The sequence below is a fragment of the Emericellopsis atlantica genome (assembly GCF_019669845.1).
Source record: "Emericellopsis atlantica unplaced genomic scaffold F5Z01scaffold_8, whole genome shotgun sequence".
Taxonomy (NCBI): Eukaryota; Fungi; Ascomycota; class Sordariomycetes; order Hypocreales; family Bionectriaceae; genus Emericellopsis; species Emericellopsis atlantica.
This window is the reverse complement of record NW_025764710.1, coordinates 754,359-768,327: the sequence shown is the minus strand read 5'-3', so window position 1 is coordinate 768,327 and position 13,969 is coordinate 754,359. Positions and strand designations below refer to the sequence as shown.

The 13,969-nt window shown below is 55.9% G+C and overlaps 4 protein-coding genes across 4 annotated transcripts; 1 reads left to right on the top strand and 3 right to left on the bottom strand.

Moving 5' to 3' along the window:
* Positions 1-954: 954 nt before the first annotated feature.
* Positions 955-3,116, top strand: F5Z01DRAFT_672754 (uncharacterized protein; the record flags this gene model as incomplete). The annotated part of the gene is made up of 3 exons (XM_046264850.1): positions 955-1,693; positions 1,755-1,934; positions 2,014-3,116. The coding sequence occupies 3 exons, from the start codon at positions 955-957 to the stop codon at positions 3,114-3,116; spliced, it is 2,022 nt and encodes a 673-aa protein (XP_046120040.1).
* Positions 3,117-3,235: 119 nt separating this feature from the next.
* F5Z01DRAFT_539104 (uncharacterized protein) lies at positions 3,236-4,788 on the bottom strand. The gene is made up of 2 exons (XM_046260525.1): positions 4,020-4,788; positions 3,236-3,961 (listed from the first exon to the last, which is right to left on the bottom strand). Exons 1-2 carry the CDS (start codon positions 4,562-4,564, stop codon positions 3,355-3,357), a joined length of 1,152 nt encoding a protein of 383 aa, XP_046120039.1. The 5' UTR covers positions 4,565-4,788; the 3' UTR covers positions 3,236-3,354.
* A 658-nt stretch (positions 4,789-5,446) lies between these two features.
* On the bottom strand, positions 5,447-7,304 carry F5Z01DRAFT_651104 (glycosyl transferase family 64 domain-containing protein). The gene is made up of 2 exons (XM_046263206.1): positions 6,704-7,304; positions 5,447-6,492 (listed from the first exon to the last, which is right to left on the bottom strand). Exons 1-2 carry the CDS (start codon positions 7,285-7,287, stop codon positions 5,736-5,738), a joined length of 1,341 nt encoding a protein of 446 aa, XP_046120038.1. The 5' UTR covers positions 7,288-7,304; the 3' UTR covers positions 5,447-5,735.
* Positions 7,305-9,033: 1,729 nt separating this feature from the next.
* Positions 9,034-12,068, bottom strand: F5Z01DRAFT_539018 (ABC transporter transmembrane region 2-domain-containing protein). The gene is made up of 4 exons (XM_046260522.1): positions 11,279-12,068; positions 10,172-11,227; positions 9,660-10,113; positions 9,034-9,593 (listed from the first exon to the last, which is right to left on the bottom strand). The coding sequence occupies exons 1-4, from the start codon at positions 11,897-11,899 to the stop codon at positions 9,181-9,183; spliced, it is 2,544 nt and encodes an 847-aa protein (XP_046120037.1). The 5' UTR covers positions 11,900-12,068; the 3' UTR covers positions 9,034-9,180.
* Between the last annotated feature and the right edge of the window lie 1,901 nt (positions 12,069-13,969).

The following is a 13,969-nucleotide window of genomic DNA, read 5'->3' as shown; positions in this document are numbered from 1 at the left end:
TTATTCACAGCCGGCTATTTGCGCGGATATTGATGAGCTCGCTGCCTCGCACGCGCCTCGCCATGATGAAACGATCTTTGCTTGCGTCGAGGTTTTTAAAGATGATGAGGCGCTTTGCAAGCCCACCAATCAGGGACACGACGTCGCTGCGTCGACATAATGGCAGCCCATGGTACTCACAGGGTTCAAAGGGGAAATATTCGGCGAAGAGGAAAACTCGTGTCGAGCTGCTATTTAGCCTGAATGCAATCCGATTTCCCCGAATCCCCGCCAGTAATTAATTATACCCGCAGGCTCCAGTCTCTCCAAACGCGCAAATAGAGCCGATGGATACTACTCCAACCGACTAATAATTAGACTATGACGAACAGAGATATCTTTTTGCTTCGGCTTGTGCATCGTCATGGACAAAGACCGACCGAGACGTGGACAAGGCAACCCGCGATGCGATGGGCGACAAAGATGGACATGAACGTCCATGATCAAGTCGAGATGTCTACTTGCTGAGCAGCTTGTTCTCCATTGTCAGTCACACCCCCACGACAAGTGTTCATCCATGGGCCGCCATTGTGTCGCGGGAAAACAAGAAGACTCTAGCAACTCCAGACATCGACAATAGAGGACCAGGGCTGTGCGCTTGGTGCCATGGTCCATGAGGCTTTGTGCTTGGTTTGACTTGAACACAACACCAGCATAGCAGCAATGAACGACGCGCTTTGTCCAAAAGGTTCGCACGCCTGTCAGCCGCGAGCACCTCGAGTCTATAAATCGTCGCTGGTTCGGGGTCAAATCACCTCATGCGCATAAAGTCATCACCTTGCCCGTTTCCTCCCAATCAACACCAAAAAACAATTACGAGACCGTTTAATTACAATGGCGACAAATATAGCGGAAAACCCATACGGCTGGCCCAGATTGGTTCTGGAAGCCCACCCAAATGTCCCGCTTCCAGACATGAGGATACGCAACAGGCACACGCTCTTCTCGGCCATGGTGCGCGGGGATACAACCGTCACCCTGTGGAACCGCAGCTCCAGAGACACGCTGGGGGAAATGCTCGACATGCCGCCGAGCTTCTTCAACCGCATCAAATACGTCTGGGACTACTGCTCCTTTCAGCGTGGCATCTATCCCGCTGACACGAGCGGCCAGGCCAGGCACAGACTAGGCCCCAAGATTAACAATATCCTTGCCACGGTTGTTGAACCGTTTACCTCCAATGTCCCGGAGCACAAGCTTGTCCGGAACACAGGCCTCCATCTATTCAACTTTTTTGGCTTTCGCCTGCGATGGGTCAAGGCCCTCGCACGGGGCGGCAACGGCGCGGCTACCTTGTGGCAAGCTCTTTACGAGGATGGGACAAAGGAGTACTTTGTGTTCAAGATCCTGACGGCGGGTGGCAGTCCAGCCCATTTAGCCAAAAAAGTGCAGCTGGAGCGCGACTGGCACGACAAGTATGCGCGCGCCGAGTGCATCGTGCAGCATTACATCCCTTACCTGGTGGCCGATCGGCACGCGGTCATCAATCCATCTGGAGAGAAGCTGTTCCCCGGTGAAGTTGTCGAGTTTGACCAGCTCGGCGCTCTGCCCCTCGAGTTCATGACGCGCGGTTCGCTCAAGGGTATCCTGGCCAAGGCGGCCGAGCTGAGAGTGACCTGGCCCAATGCTGCTCTGTGGCAGCTTTTCAAAGACTGTACGTTTTCCCTCCCACCCCCTTTTTGAAGTTGATTCTTGAGCTGACCTGATATGCGCAGTGGCAATGGGCGTCAGCGAAGTGGCTCTTCACCGCAGATGTCTCGGTACGTGGAAACTCACCCTCGCCGAGATGTACAGGGAAGAGCTTCTGCGTCCTCCGACGCAAGGATGGCTCTGGAGTTGTCTGAAGGATCTCAAGCCTGCAAACGACGTCCACCTTGATTTGGAGGAGAACAACAGTAAGTGCAATAGAAACCCAACGTGCTGGCGCGGCAATTATGACGGATATTATGATGTGGTACTGACTAATGTGCACAGTCCTGGCAACCGACACAACCGATTCCGAGGGCAAGCCATCGCTACGATTTAAGCTCCATGACTTTGGCGGCTGGAGCTATGAGATGGATGAAGAGTACGACTGCATGTTGGCTCCTGGCTACATGTCGATGCGCCGGCCGCTCAAGCCTGGCCGTCACCTCCCCGAGCAGATTGTCCGAGAATGGGACGAGCAACCGTACCCTGAAGCGGACGTTTTCCCAGCGCGCTACGCCGGTGCTGATTTGAACGATCGGGTCTCGGTCGATTCGGGGTCCAAAACTCGGGTCGCTGGTAGGTACGGCTTCTGGAGCAACACGTTCATCATCGCCAAGATGCTCGAGGTGGCCATCACCGGCTACGTCCACACGCATCCGTTCGCGCCCAAGGTGCCCCTGGACCTCTGGAGCCAAGACGAGCTGAAGCAGGCGGGATGTCCCAACGTCGCCCTGATGCACTGGCCCACGTACGGCTGGCGACTGGCCGAGCCTGTCTATGCGGGAGTCTGTCCCAACCTGCGCTGGCTCGTCATCGCCTGTCTTGCTGAGGATCCCCGTAACCGGCCTTCACCGGCTGACTTGCTGCCCAAGGTTGCCTTGTACGAGCGCCAGGGGGCGATGAAAATGGACCTCGAGGCCGAGGCCTTCTGGGAGCGCATCAAGAAACCCATCGGGTGCTCCGGCTCTTATTATGGTGACACTGATCCCGATAGTAGTAGTGATGACGACGACAGTGGAGAAGAAGACAGCCCGAACGAGGACGACCCCAATGACGAGGGTGACACCCAGGACGCCAAAGAGGAGGGCGGCACTGAACTGACGCTCAAGCCTAGCAACCGCGGCGATGAGCACGACGGCAAACATGAAGATGAAGACATCACCATGAAAGACGCCTCCTCCGTGCGCGGTACCAAGCGTAAGAATACATCTGCCATGGACACTGACACCGCCTCGGCAGAAGACGGGGCACAGCATGGACACCACCACAAGAGGGCTCGTATCGATCTCGAGCCCCAAAAGGGTGCTCAGGATGCGGCTGCAAGGCGTCCTCTGGTGAGATTCCGCCCCAGGCTGCCTCAGCAAGACGTCTCGAGTGAGATTGCGTAAGTACAAAAGAAATGCGGGCAATATAATATCACTGCCCTGGACAAAATCGTAGATGGTTGTTGAGCTGGCCTTGCTCAACTCCGAGCAAGCAAGTGCTTGTTGCTTTCGTGTACTACCATTCTCATCGCATTAGAACTATTAGCGTATACTATTTATTGCCCGTTTACCTGAAAACAAAGATTACTCCTCCCGTCCCTCCGTGGTATCATGTCGTTTCAAATATCCAGTCCCAAGTCAATCAAAGCTCAAAGTTCGCATAGTCGCACACGCAATCCCCACTGCCGGCTTGCACATCGGCAATCTTGACGCCGCTGTCGTCCACGCACTCGGGTTGGCCCAGCACCGCCTTCTTCGTCTGCGTGATCTCGACGTCGCCCGGCCACGCGTGGAACTTGTCGCTGGCCTGGGCGTCCGGGTTGCCCGTCACGCCCCGTCGCGTCCACAGCGTAGCCTGGAATTTCGTATCGAGAAACGTGCACTTGGCCGCGCGGTTCGCCGAGGTGAGAGCGTCGCTGGGCACGATTGTCCTCTCCATGTCGAACTCAAAGGTGACCCTCTCGTTGGCGGACCCCTTGTCCTCCAGCTTGGTCGTCAGATTGGCAAAGGTGGGCGCAAAGGGATTCTCGGACGACGTGACCACAAGGTCATTATCCTCTGAGGTCGACAGGATCCAGAAAAAGGTCGCGTTCGACCCGGATTTGTACGGGTAGCATCGCCACGTCGACTCGCGAGATGTGCAGGACGTCGCCTGGCGCTGGAGGGTGGTCTCGAAGGAGTACGATCCCTCGGGGAACACCGGTTTCGATGGCTCTGGGGTAGATCCGTCGCTCTTTGAGCTGCCGCCCCTAGGGAAGAGAAGTGTCAGTATGAAGTGTAGTGCCTGGCCCAGGGCGGGGAGCATACCCATTCTTCCGGCCCAAGGTGAGCCCAACGGACAAGCCGACAATCAACCCAAGAAGTATCATGATCAACAGTCCGGAGAGACACCATCTTGTCCTTCGCCGGCCGAACCACTGTCTCTCTCTCCAGCTACTCTTCTCCTCGCCAGCTGGTCCTCCAGCTGCAGCCGCCCCCTTGACATCCTCGCCATATCGTGGTGGCGAAGTATTCCCGTACGGCGGAGGCGGCATGCAGTTGCTATCCTTCTCCCCTATCGATCCCTCGGCTGCTCTCGCGGCCGCGGCCGCCGCCAGGGCCTGACTCCTCGCCAGCGCCCTTCGAGGCGACTTTCTCGGTACGCGGAGAGGGGTGCCTGGCTGTGGCCATATGATATTCCGGTTGTAGACCTGAGAGTAGCGGTTGCTGTGGTGTGTCTCGTGCTCAGCTATGGGGGGCATCATGGGTTGATAGAGGGAGGAGGCCGACAAGGAGGAGCGCAGGCTGTCGCTGCGCTGCGATGACGAGCCATCGTGTGCTTCCCGCAACGGCGAGGGTCTGGGTGGTGACATGATGATCTCTGTGGTCGGTCGCGGACTTCTCCTTGTCCTCGCAGCGAAACAAATTGGTAGTTAGCAGGAAGTACGTCGCAGTTGTGAACAATCGGCAACAATCGGCATCCAAACCGCGCTTGTTCTCTCTGTTGCTCTTTATATCCCCTTTTAGAAAATCCCCTTCACCATTTCTCCTCCCCTTGACGAAGCAACCCTTCTCCTGCAGTAGTTCTCCTCCCCGGCGTGGCAGGGCGAGACAAGGGGTGGGCGCGGGCTCCTCTGTATGTCTGAGCTCACTCCAATGCGCCTGTGCCTACACGTTTTGAGACAGTCGCTGGATTGGAAGCTCAAATGTATTTGATAGTATTGAGCACGCATATGCGCGCGGCGACGGTCAATCCCTTGGAAGCGCGACCGGGTGTCCCTGGCGGAGACGAGCTGCAAAGGGATCGAGGCACCATGACGAATGCGATCGGGATCTATTCATTGTTATACCATGCCCGCGCAGCCAAGGGCGCGGGGAGGAGGACGATCCATCATCCATTCAGTCCTTCAGACTAACGTTAGGCTCTCTCGCACCAAGACTGGACTGGCTGGAGCTGACGAGCCTGGCGCTGGAAACTCGTGCTTCCGGGACGCTAGCGTCGAGATGCAGCCGCCTCCCTCTCCCACACTGCAGTCAGTCACTCACCTTCTGGCTGGCAATCCAGCCTTCGATTAAAGGTGAGACTGGCTGTTCGGGAAAACGTGGTGGCTTCCAACGGTCGAGACACTGCGCCTTTGACCTCATAGGATCGCTTGATGAGGTAGCTGGTTTCGAGTGCTAGGCTGTTGCTCAGCTTCGCGTCAGTCTACGGCTGGAAAGGACTTTCACTTGTTGTTGGTTGCTGCGCATCGAAGTGGAGTAAATTAGGTCAATTAATCCATATCCATATCAACTTCAATCAGACAATAGATTCATACGCTCATCTCGACCCAAACGTGAAAAGTGACAGTACATACCCCCCTTCCTATGTCCAGCAACCGAGTCTATATTCCACGCCAATTTCGTTAAGACGGGAAGAAATACCAAAACAGAACAGAACGCCGCCCTAGTGTAAATGCGTATGCGAAGACAAACGGTGCCCTGCACGCGGGCCTATGCAATTTTGACAAGGAAGAAAGAAAGAATTAGATCAGACTCTTGCTTTTACAGCACGGAAAGACCGCGGACAATGTGCGATGTCTCGTCCACCAGAGGCTGGCAGCCAAAGATGTCGACAAAGTCATTGAGGCACTGGCTTCGCGCCTCGAGGTGGCCAGGCTTGCGGCTGATACCCTCGGAGGGGTCCATGTTGCGGTAGCGGTCGAAGCCGTTGGCCTCGAGGGGGCCCCATCCGGTGAGACTCGACGCGAGATAGTTGAGCGCAATGTCCTCGCAGTTGAAGTGCTCGTCAATGTAGTCGCGGATCTTGACGGCCTCGGGCGCGTCGGACGAGTAGTAGTCGAGGAAGGCAATATGCGAGAAGCACAGGTTGGTGAGGATCATGGAGTAGTGCTTCTGGCCGGACTTGTTGGTGCAGAACTCGTACTTCCACTCGCCGTCGCGCATCTCGGAGCAACGGGGGAGGGCGCCGACGAGACGGTACTGGGCAAACTTGCGCCACGACTGGAAGACGAACTCGAGGTCATCGGGCTCGTAGTAGACGTCATCGTCGGTCAGCAGGATCGCCTTGGTCTTGTAGGCCGGGTCGGGGATGAGCTTCTCGTTGAGGCTGTTGCGGGCGGACATGCGGTAGCGGATGGGGACGCCGGACTTGGAGACGTAGTCCTTGGGGGGCTCCTCTTCGAGATTGTTCCAGACAACGACGAGTTCTTCGAGCGAGGGAATGCGTTCAGTGCGATCCGTAAGGGCCTTGATCGTGGCCTGGAGCTCCTTGGGACGCTTGTATGTCTGCATGGCAATTCTGCACCCATTGTTAGCCGCTAGTCACTGTCACGCCTTGGCGGCCTATTAAGCTTTTTGATTTTTTTGGGGGCACAGCCAAGAAATACCAAGCGATTGATCGGGGTCATGGGGGGGAGGGAGCCAACGGAAGGGTGCGTGCGTGCGTCGCCAACCCACGCTGCACGCGCAAGCCGAGCCAAGCCATGGGAAGCAGAGAGGAAAAAACGTACGTGAACTTGTCGTCGCTCAGATGGGCATATTTTGCGTCGAGGGCCGTGAGCGGATTTTGGTCGCCTTCGCGCGACACGCAGGACTGGTGCTGGCCTATGCTGTTGAGGAACTTTTGAGGAAAGTGCACCTCGGGCGCGACGGTCCCGCCAAAGATGCGTGTGAGGATGGTGATGAAGATGATGGTCGTGAAGAAGATGACGGCACCGACACCCACGCGCTTGAGGTTGCGCGGGTTCAGGATACCGCCGCTCACAGGTTGCGGCGCCATGTCTGTCGCGGCGATTGGGATGTGAGGTTGCGCAGCAGTTTCGAGTCCGTCGAGCCAAACGGTGAGGGAGGGATCGAGAAGAAAGAAGGATGAGGAATCGTCAACGCAGGACGGAGTGGGCGAAAAGGGATGGATGGGGTGGAGGGGAGCGGGAGTCCGGGACAGTAAATTCCAGACCAGGTCAGGTATCCGTATTTTAGAATCCCTTTGCCGTCGATGATAAGACCAGGGAGGAAGAGCACGAAGGTCCGTAAGGTTGCCTCGAATTGTTCCTTTCTTTACGAGACCGCTAGTAGACAAGGGGTCCAGTCCCATACCTTAGCAGGCTCCATTCGGGACTGGAGTGGCGTGAATGCAGGGCAGCGGCTGGAGGCCTGGCCAGCCACTGCGGTCTGCCGCGCAATCACCCACCCACCCACCCAGGTTCCAGTCCAGTGACTCCAGTCCAGTCCAGACTGTCCAGTGGCTGGTCTGATTACCTGGGCACGTTCACAGAAGATCCCAAGCCTCGAGGGGCTTTGGAGATCTCCATCGTCTCTGCCCCATCAGGTCTCCGTATGTCAGATAGTAATCAAGATAAATGTCAATTGATATATGTAAGAGAGGTATCGGAGTGCCCGCCCTCTTATCAGGCGCAGGCTGCAAATTTCTCCCCTGGCTGTCACGAACAGGTTTCAACGGCATTCAATATTATAATTAGAGATGCTCAACGCTTGCAGCAAAACTCTGCAGGCCGGGCCAGGCCCAAGATCTAACTTGCTCTGACTGCGTCACGAAACAACGCGACTGCCTTTTGCGCCGGATTTAGTCATTCAATTCAGTCTGTGGACAACTCGGTAGACTTCATCGTGATAGGACACCCAGTGCAACCGTCATGGCAACACGAAATCTTCCACTCGCCATGTCGATCTCTGCCATCCTGATATCCTGGTCCGACACTGATCAGAGCCAGCCTCGAGGTATGGAACGCGGCTGGCCCCTTTTCAGCGCTGCAAGCGCTAGCCCCATCGCAGTTAATGGCGTGCTCCTCTGTATGCATGGATTGAGTTGCATGCTACTGTAGGCAAATGAGTCGCTGCCTCCTATTCTTGCTTCTTACGAGGTCCGCGTCGGCTAGCCCGCGGTGCCGCGTGCCCTTTAGAGCATTGCCATTCTCGTCACGACTCACACGAAGACCATCAAGAATCAATAAAGCTTGCAAGAATACAAGTAAGAAGTTACAGTGCCCATGGTGTCTGACCGTCTGACAGCTGAGGCCCCACCAGCGGGATGTGGCGGGCGTGAACAGCGGTGCCCTTCAGGGGATGGAATAATTAATTACAGCAGGGCGATGATCGATCCATGTCCTTCTCACTATTCGCCGGGACTTGTCACAATTACAGGTCAATTCCTTCAAGATTTCTCCCATGCGGAGTAATAAAACTTTAATAACACTGGTGTTCGGTGAAAACTTGAAATTGATCAGAAGCCTGCCAGTGGTGTTGGTCGCAGGCGCTGGGTTCCGTCATCACATGGTCGGGCTTCATTCTGACCACAAGGGCAACGTTCTGCAAGCTTCATCTCGGTAACCAAGACATGAATCTGCTGTGACGCCGAATTCTGTGTGGGCGGCATGCAGGTTCTCACACTGTAGTGCCACTGCGTATGTACGTACGGATAGGTTACGCGAGGTTCCTGTTCTTGACAATCGCGGCAGCCAACCCCTTCCAGAAGCTCAAAGGTCGCCCAGGCTCGAACTTGGCGGTGGTCTAGAAGATCCATTAAATACTTATGGCCTCTGACTGACGGCACTTGGCAAGTTGAACAACCAACCGGGACTTCGTGCCGTGCCGAGCCCACGGCTGCACGATGGTAGCACGGCCGCGCGCAATCAAGGGTGCATTCTTGTTGATTCTTGGCGATCACAGGGCACATAGACTACGTACATAGTAGGTAAACGTACAACATTGTGCGAGTCGCTCCAAGTCATATGCGCGGCGCCAGGTCGCTGATGTCGAGCTCAACCAGAGGCTGCCAGCGCTCATGTAGCGCTTCACAAGTCGATTACCGCGGATCCTTGGCGCCTGCCTGTCCATAGTGGCATCGGGTATTGATCCTTGTACCAGAGAATAAATCACTGCCAGTCGTTCTTCAACAGCTGTCGCATAGCTACATGTAGATAGCTTGTTCTACCATGGCATTCCCCCCACGCCCAAAGTCATCAACTGATCAGGCGTCCACTGCCTCAACCTCTACACCTTCGCTCCCTGCCTTGTATGATGACGCGGTCTCGCCCTCCGTCTCGGTCCTGTCGCCCTCTGTCTGCGTCTCTTGGCCCTCGGTCTCACCCTCAGCGCCTTCGCCTGCGTCGTCCTTAGCGTACGAGGGCGCCTCCAGAGACTCGCCCGCCTCCGTCCACACGGCCGCAAGCTCGGCCTCAATCTCACTTCTCCTCGTCTTCCACTCATCCACCTTGGACAGCCTCTCGCGCAGCTCCTGCAGCTCCTTCTCGACCTGCAGCTTCTCCCGCTCCGTGCCGATGCGCTCAAACTCCCACTCGTCGCCGTTGTCACCCTGGCCCAAGATCAGGTTGTACGTGTGGTACTTCTTCAGCGAGGCCCTCGTCGAGATCGTGATCAAGGCTGCAGTCATCCATTAGCATGTTCCCAAACCAGTGCGATTCCCTTGGCCTGTCGGGTAGAACTCACTGATGCCCTTTTCCTTGCATGTCTCATACAGCAGACCTTCCACGTCGCTCGAGACGGCACTGGTGCCCTCGTCGATGATCGCGTACTGCGGCTCATGGTACAGTAGACGTGCAAAGCCCATCCTCTGCTTCTCGCCACCACTCAGCACATCCTTCCATTCTTTGCGCGTGTCCCAGCCACCCTCGCGGTCGGGCAAGTAGCCGAGCTTGGCTTCCTCCAGGACACGCTTGAGGTCGTCTTCGCTCTTGCGCTTCTGACGCATGTCGTGGTGGCCATCGGGGTAGATCACCTGATCACGAAGAGTGCCGGGGCTGAGATAGGGGCGCTGGGGCAGGAACATGATACCATCTTCGCCAATGTTCTTGGGGCGACTGACGAGACCGCGGTAGACGGGCCACAGGCCTGCGAGGATGCGCGCAATGGCACTTTTGCCGACGCCGTTGGGCCCGGAGATCTGAAAAAGCGCGTGTTATTATACATGACTCGGCAGTGGAACGATAAGGTCAACTTACGAGGAGATGCTCGCCACTGCGAACGATGAGGGACAGCGACTCCAACAGCTCTTCGCCGCCCTGTGGCCACAGTCCAGGGGCAACAACGGGGACATGCTCAAATCGCACGCCGTCGAATCCCTTTTGGATGGTCCCTTGCACGTCAGACGCAGAGTAAAGCTCGTTTTGCCCCTTGCGCTGGTAGTAGGCGTTGGCATGCACACGATGCAAGGTCGAGATCAAGGTGTACACCCGGCTCGTGTGGCCTGCCAGCTCGGAGAGATCCTTGATGGAGTACATCATGCGACCGCCGGCGTCGGCCAGCGAGAGCATGAGTCTCTTGTTCGTGATGAACTCCCTCATTCGGTTGCGCTCCCGGCCGCCCTTGGCCGCTCCAGCTGCCATCTCGGCAGCCCCGCCAATGCCGCCCCAGGCTGGTAGGAAGACGGGCAACGAGGCGAGTAGATAACCGTAGGCACTCCAGCTGTATTTCAGAATAAAGTCTTCAAGGATGTTGTAGCGGATCTTGAGCATGTAGATACCCTCCATCCAAGTCTTCAGCGACTTGAACTCGCGGTTGAGAAAGGTCTTCTCCATCTCGGCGCCACCGTAAAAGGCAACTTCCTCGGCATTGGCAATGAGACGGGCATGCAGACTTCGGAAGTCGCCCTCCTTGCGACCCTCGACCGCCTTGAGTTTGCCAAAGGGCGGAGACAGCCTTCGCAGGATGCTGGCTGTGAGGAAGTAGTTGCTCAGCAATCCCGTCAAGGCCAGGGGGCCGAGTGATCGGTACAGCTGGAAGTTGAAGACGCAAAGGTCGACAAATGGCTTTCCGAGGGATGAATAGAGTTGCGCTGCCGATGCACAGAAAAGTGTTAGGTCTTGCGTAATGAACTGGTCGGCGCCTTGTCCAATGCCACCGTCCAGGTTGGAGAGCTTGTAGTAGTTCAGGTTGTCGTTGAGGTAGAGATCATGGATATACCTCGTCAGTCGCGTCCGGAAGGCGATGGATACCTTGGACTCGAGAAATTTGATTGTGGCATTCGTGTAGGAGGCGAAGCCACCGAGACCACACCACTGACTGGTCAGCGACAGTGTCTGTCAGAGCTTGCCTGGGAGGGGACGTACCTTTATGATGCCCCAGAGAAACTGTCTACCGTTTCCTGCTACAAGATCACGCACAATCTCACCGTCTAGTCGGGCAACAACCAGAGACAAATAGGTCCTCAGCATGAGGAACACTCCGTGGCTAATCAGCAGCCCTGCCTCCTTGCTCGACCATCTCGGCAGCATGATGCTCATCAAGCTCAGGAACTGGTGCAGAAATGCTAAGTTGAGTCCCGGCTTGGTCTGCGCCGACGGCACCGTTCCATCTCCCAACCCTGACACGCGCGGAGGGTTCAGGAACAGCCGTCTATGCGCCTCAAACGTCAAGGGCTTGGTCGTATTGATCACAACTTTGGTCGTGCCGTCCTTGTACGGGACATAAATCGTCCTGGACCCATCTTTGTTGTGTAGCCACGAGTTTGTCCTGACTAGCTTCCGCCCTTGCTCGCGCTCATGCCGTCGATTCTTCCACCACCTGCGTCCGCCCTCGGCGCCGAGGATGATGGATATGAGGAGCGAGAGCGTTGCGGTGATGCGCGCGAGACGCGAGGTACGGCCTAGCCGGGAGCGCAATATGTGTGTCCATTTCTCGATGAAGGCTTCGGCGACTGTATGGCGCAGCGTGGACTGGACGACGGCCATGGTAGATGATGACGTTCCCCGGAGGGCAGTCGCTCTTTAGGTGCGCATGAGAAGGACTGGGTCGTCGGTTATGGGAAGCGATCGAATGATGGCTTTGGAAAGTCGCTGTTTTGAGGTGTAATGTGTGATGTCGTATGTTGAAGGCTGTCGGCTTAGGTCTTTGGTTTGGCCCATGTGAAGGAAGCTGGCCAATTGCTCGTCGCTCCAGTCGGACGTCACAGCATGTGAAGACCGAGGCTCAGCACAGCCCAAATCCGGGGTACGGGGCACTTCCCGCCGGCGCCGCTCCATCAGCCACACGCTGTTCGACCTACCCTATTCCAGCGATGCGTAGTAGCTCACATCTCAGCCCCTAGCTCTGGATAATGGCAATAGGGATTTAATTTCATAAATGCCTTGTTTACATGTTCTGGGACTGTTGTATTATCGTCTAGATTACAGAGCACTTTCCCTTATCCGATGTCATGGGCTTTGGATGAAATACTTTAATACTACTTGCGTTTTGTTTGCCGTCCCCTCACGGGGTGTCACGGCGTTGTTTCTGGGCATCTCACCGTGTCATGGGCAACGCCAATAGGTTTATTACATGACCATTCATCGGGAAACTCATGTGCCATCACTCGTTGCATTGCACCCTCAAGACGACCAGGAGTTTCTCATACACCGGCAATGGCAGCGAAGAACAGGAATGGCATCTGTTCGTCGAGCCCGCATGCGAAGTCGTGGGCGGCAACACAGCCAATGAAAGGAGGCTGCAACGCGTGCGCTGTGCCAGTCCGTCGCTCGACCACTTGGCCATCACATACTACATTTTGACTGGTGTAGCAAAGACGGGTTCCTTTTACCGTACGTCCGTACTGCGTACACGTACCTAACTTTTAGTCTGTCGGTCATTTTTGTTTCTTACGGAGCTGGATCAGCCCCACAGCAGTTGAGCCGCTCAGGGTAGCGATAGGGGCGCCCATCAGCAGCTGGCTATCAATCCACTGAACACCACTTGAAGAGCTGAGGGCGTGAAACTGAAGGTGAAGATGTTTTACAGTGCCATAGAGGCTGAAGCCGCGCGCAAGTACGCACCCGTATGTACGCCACACATTCGTAACCTCATAGCAGTCGCAGATCAAGGACAAGTCAAATGCGAACGCTGATGGTTGCAGTGAGTGGACGACTTTACAGGACAATCTTCAGCTAATTTCTTAGCGCTGGCCGGATGAGCAGGGATGGTGCATCACGTTGAGAGCTTAACAGGATGGCTATTGCGCACTGTAGCAGGGTGCCGGTAGCGCCGAGGACTACAGTGCGGATAGCTTCTTCCCGTTAACGCGCTATGGCCCGCTCACCTTGGCTAATCTCAATCGCCCCATAATTATCAATTGCAGCTGCAGCCATACTGAATCCCCGAGAGCCAAAGCAACCACTTCGCCTGTCTTCCGGCCCCGGATATCTCAACTCAACGCTGTGCTGCCGACCTTCCTGTTGGTCTGGGCCCGCATCCATCCACCTGCCTCCCGTTCCTCCTCCTCTCTGGCGCGATCCTCCTTAGTCAATCTTGCATCTTGGGAGCTCAACGCGAAGCTTCAGAGGTGCCATTCTGTTCCCGGGCTCTGCTGCTTCCTCTTCTCTAATTATTGCCAGGCTTGCGACATTCGGACGAGACTGCTGGTGTTTTCCTCCTCCTTTTCAACTTTTGATTCCACTCATTCTTCCAAGGCGCCTAGCGCCTCGATTGTCTCATTTCAACCTTGGCCTGCCCGCCGCGCCACACCTCGCTGTCTCTGCTCTCTTGGTCTCGCTGCCCAGCCCAACATCCACCTCGAAGACACAGCACTGTCACAAGCCCGACGACAGGACTGATTGTCTCCTATTACAGCACACGCGATTCCCCGAAGCTGTGCTAGGACTAGATCGAAAACAGGCGGATATTGATCTGCGGTCATCGTCCCGAGGACATACGCCCGATTCACGCTCACACTGGAGCAGTGGATAGCTCGGCGGAGTAGTCAAATAAGGTCAGTAGGAGAGCCAGTATTGGCAGGCGAGACTGTTATTTCCCACTGCCCCCAATTTCCA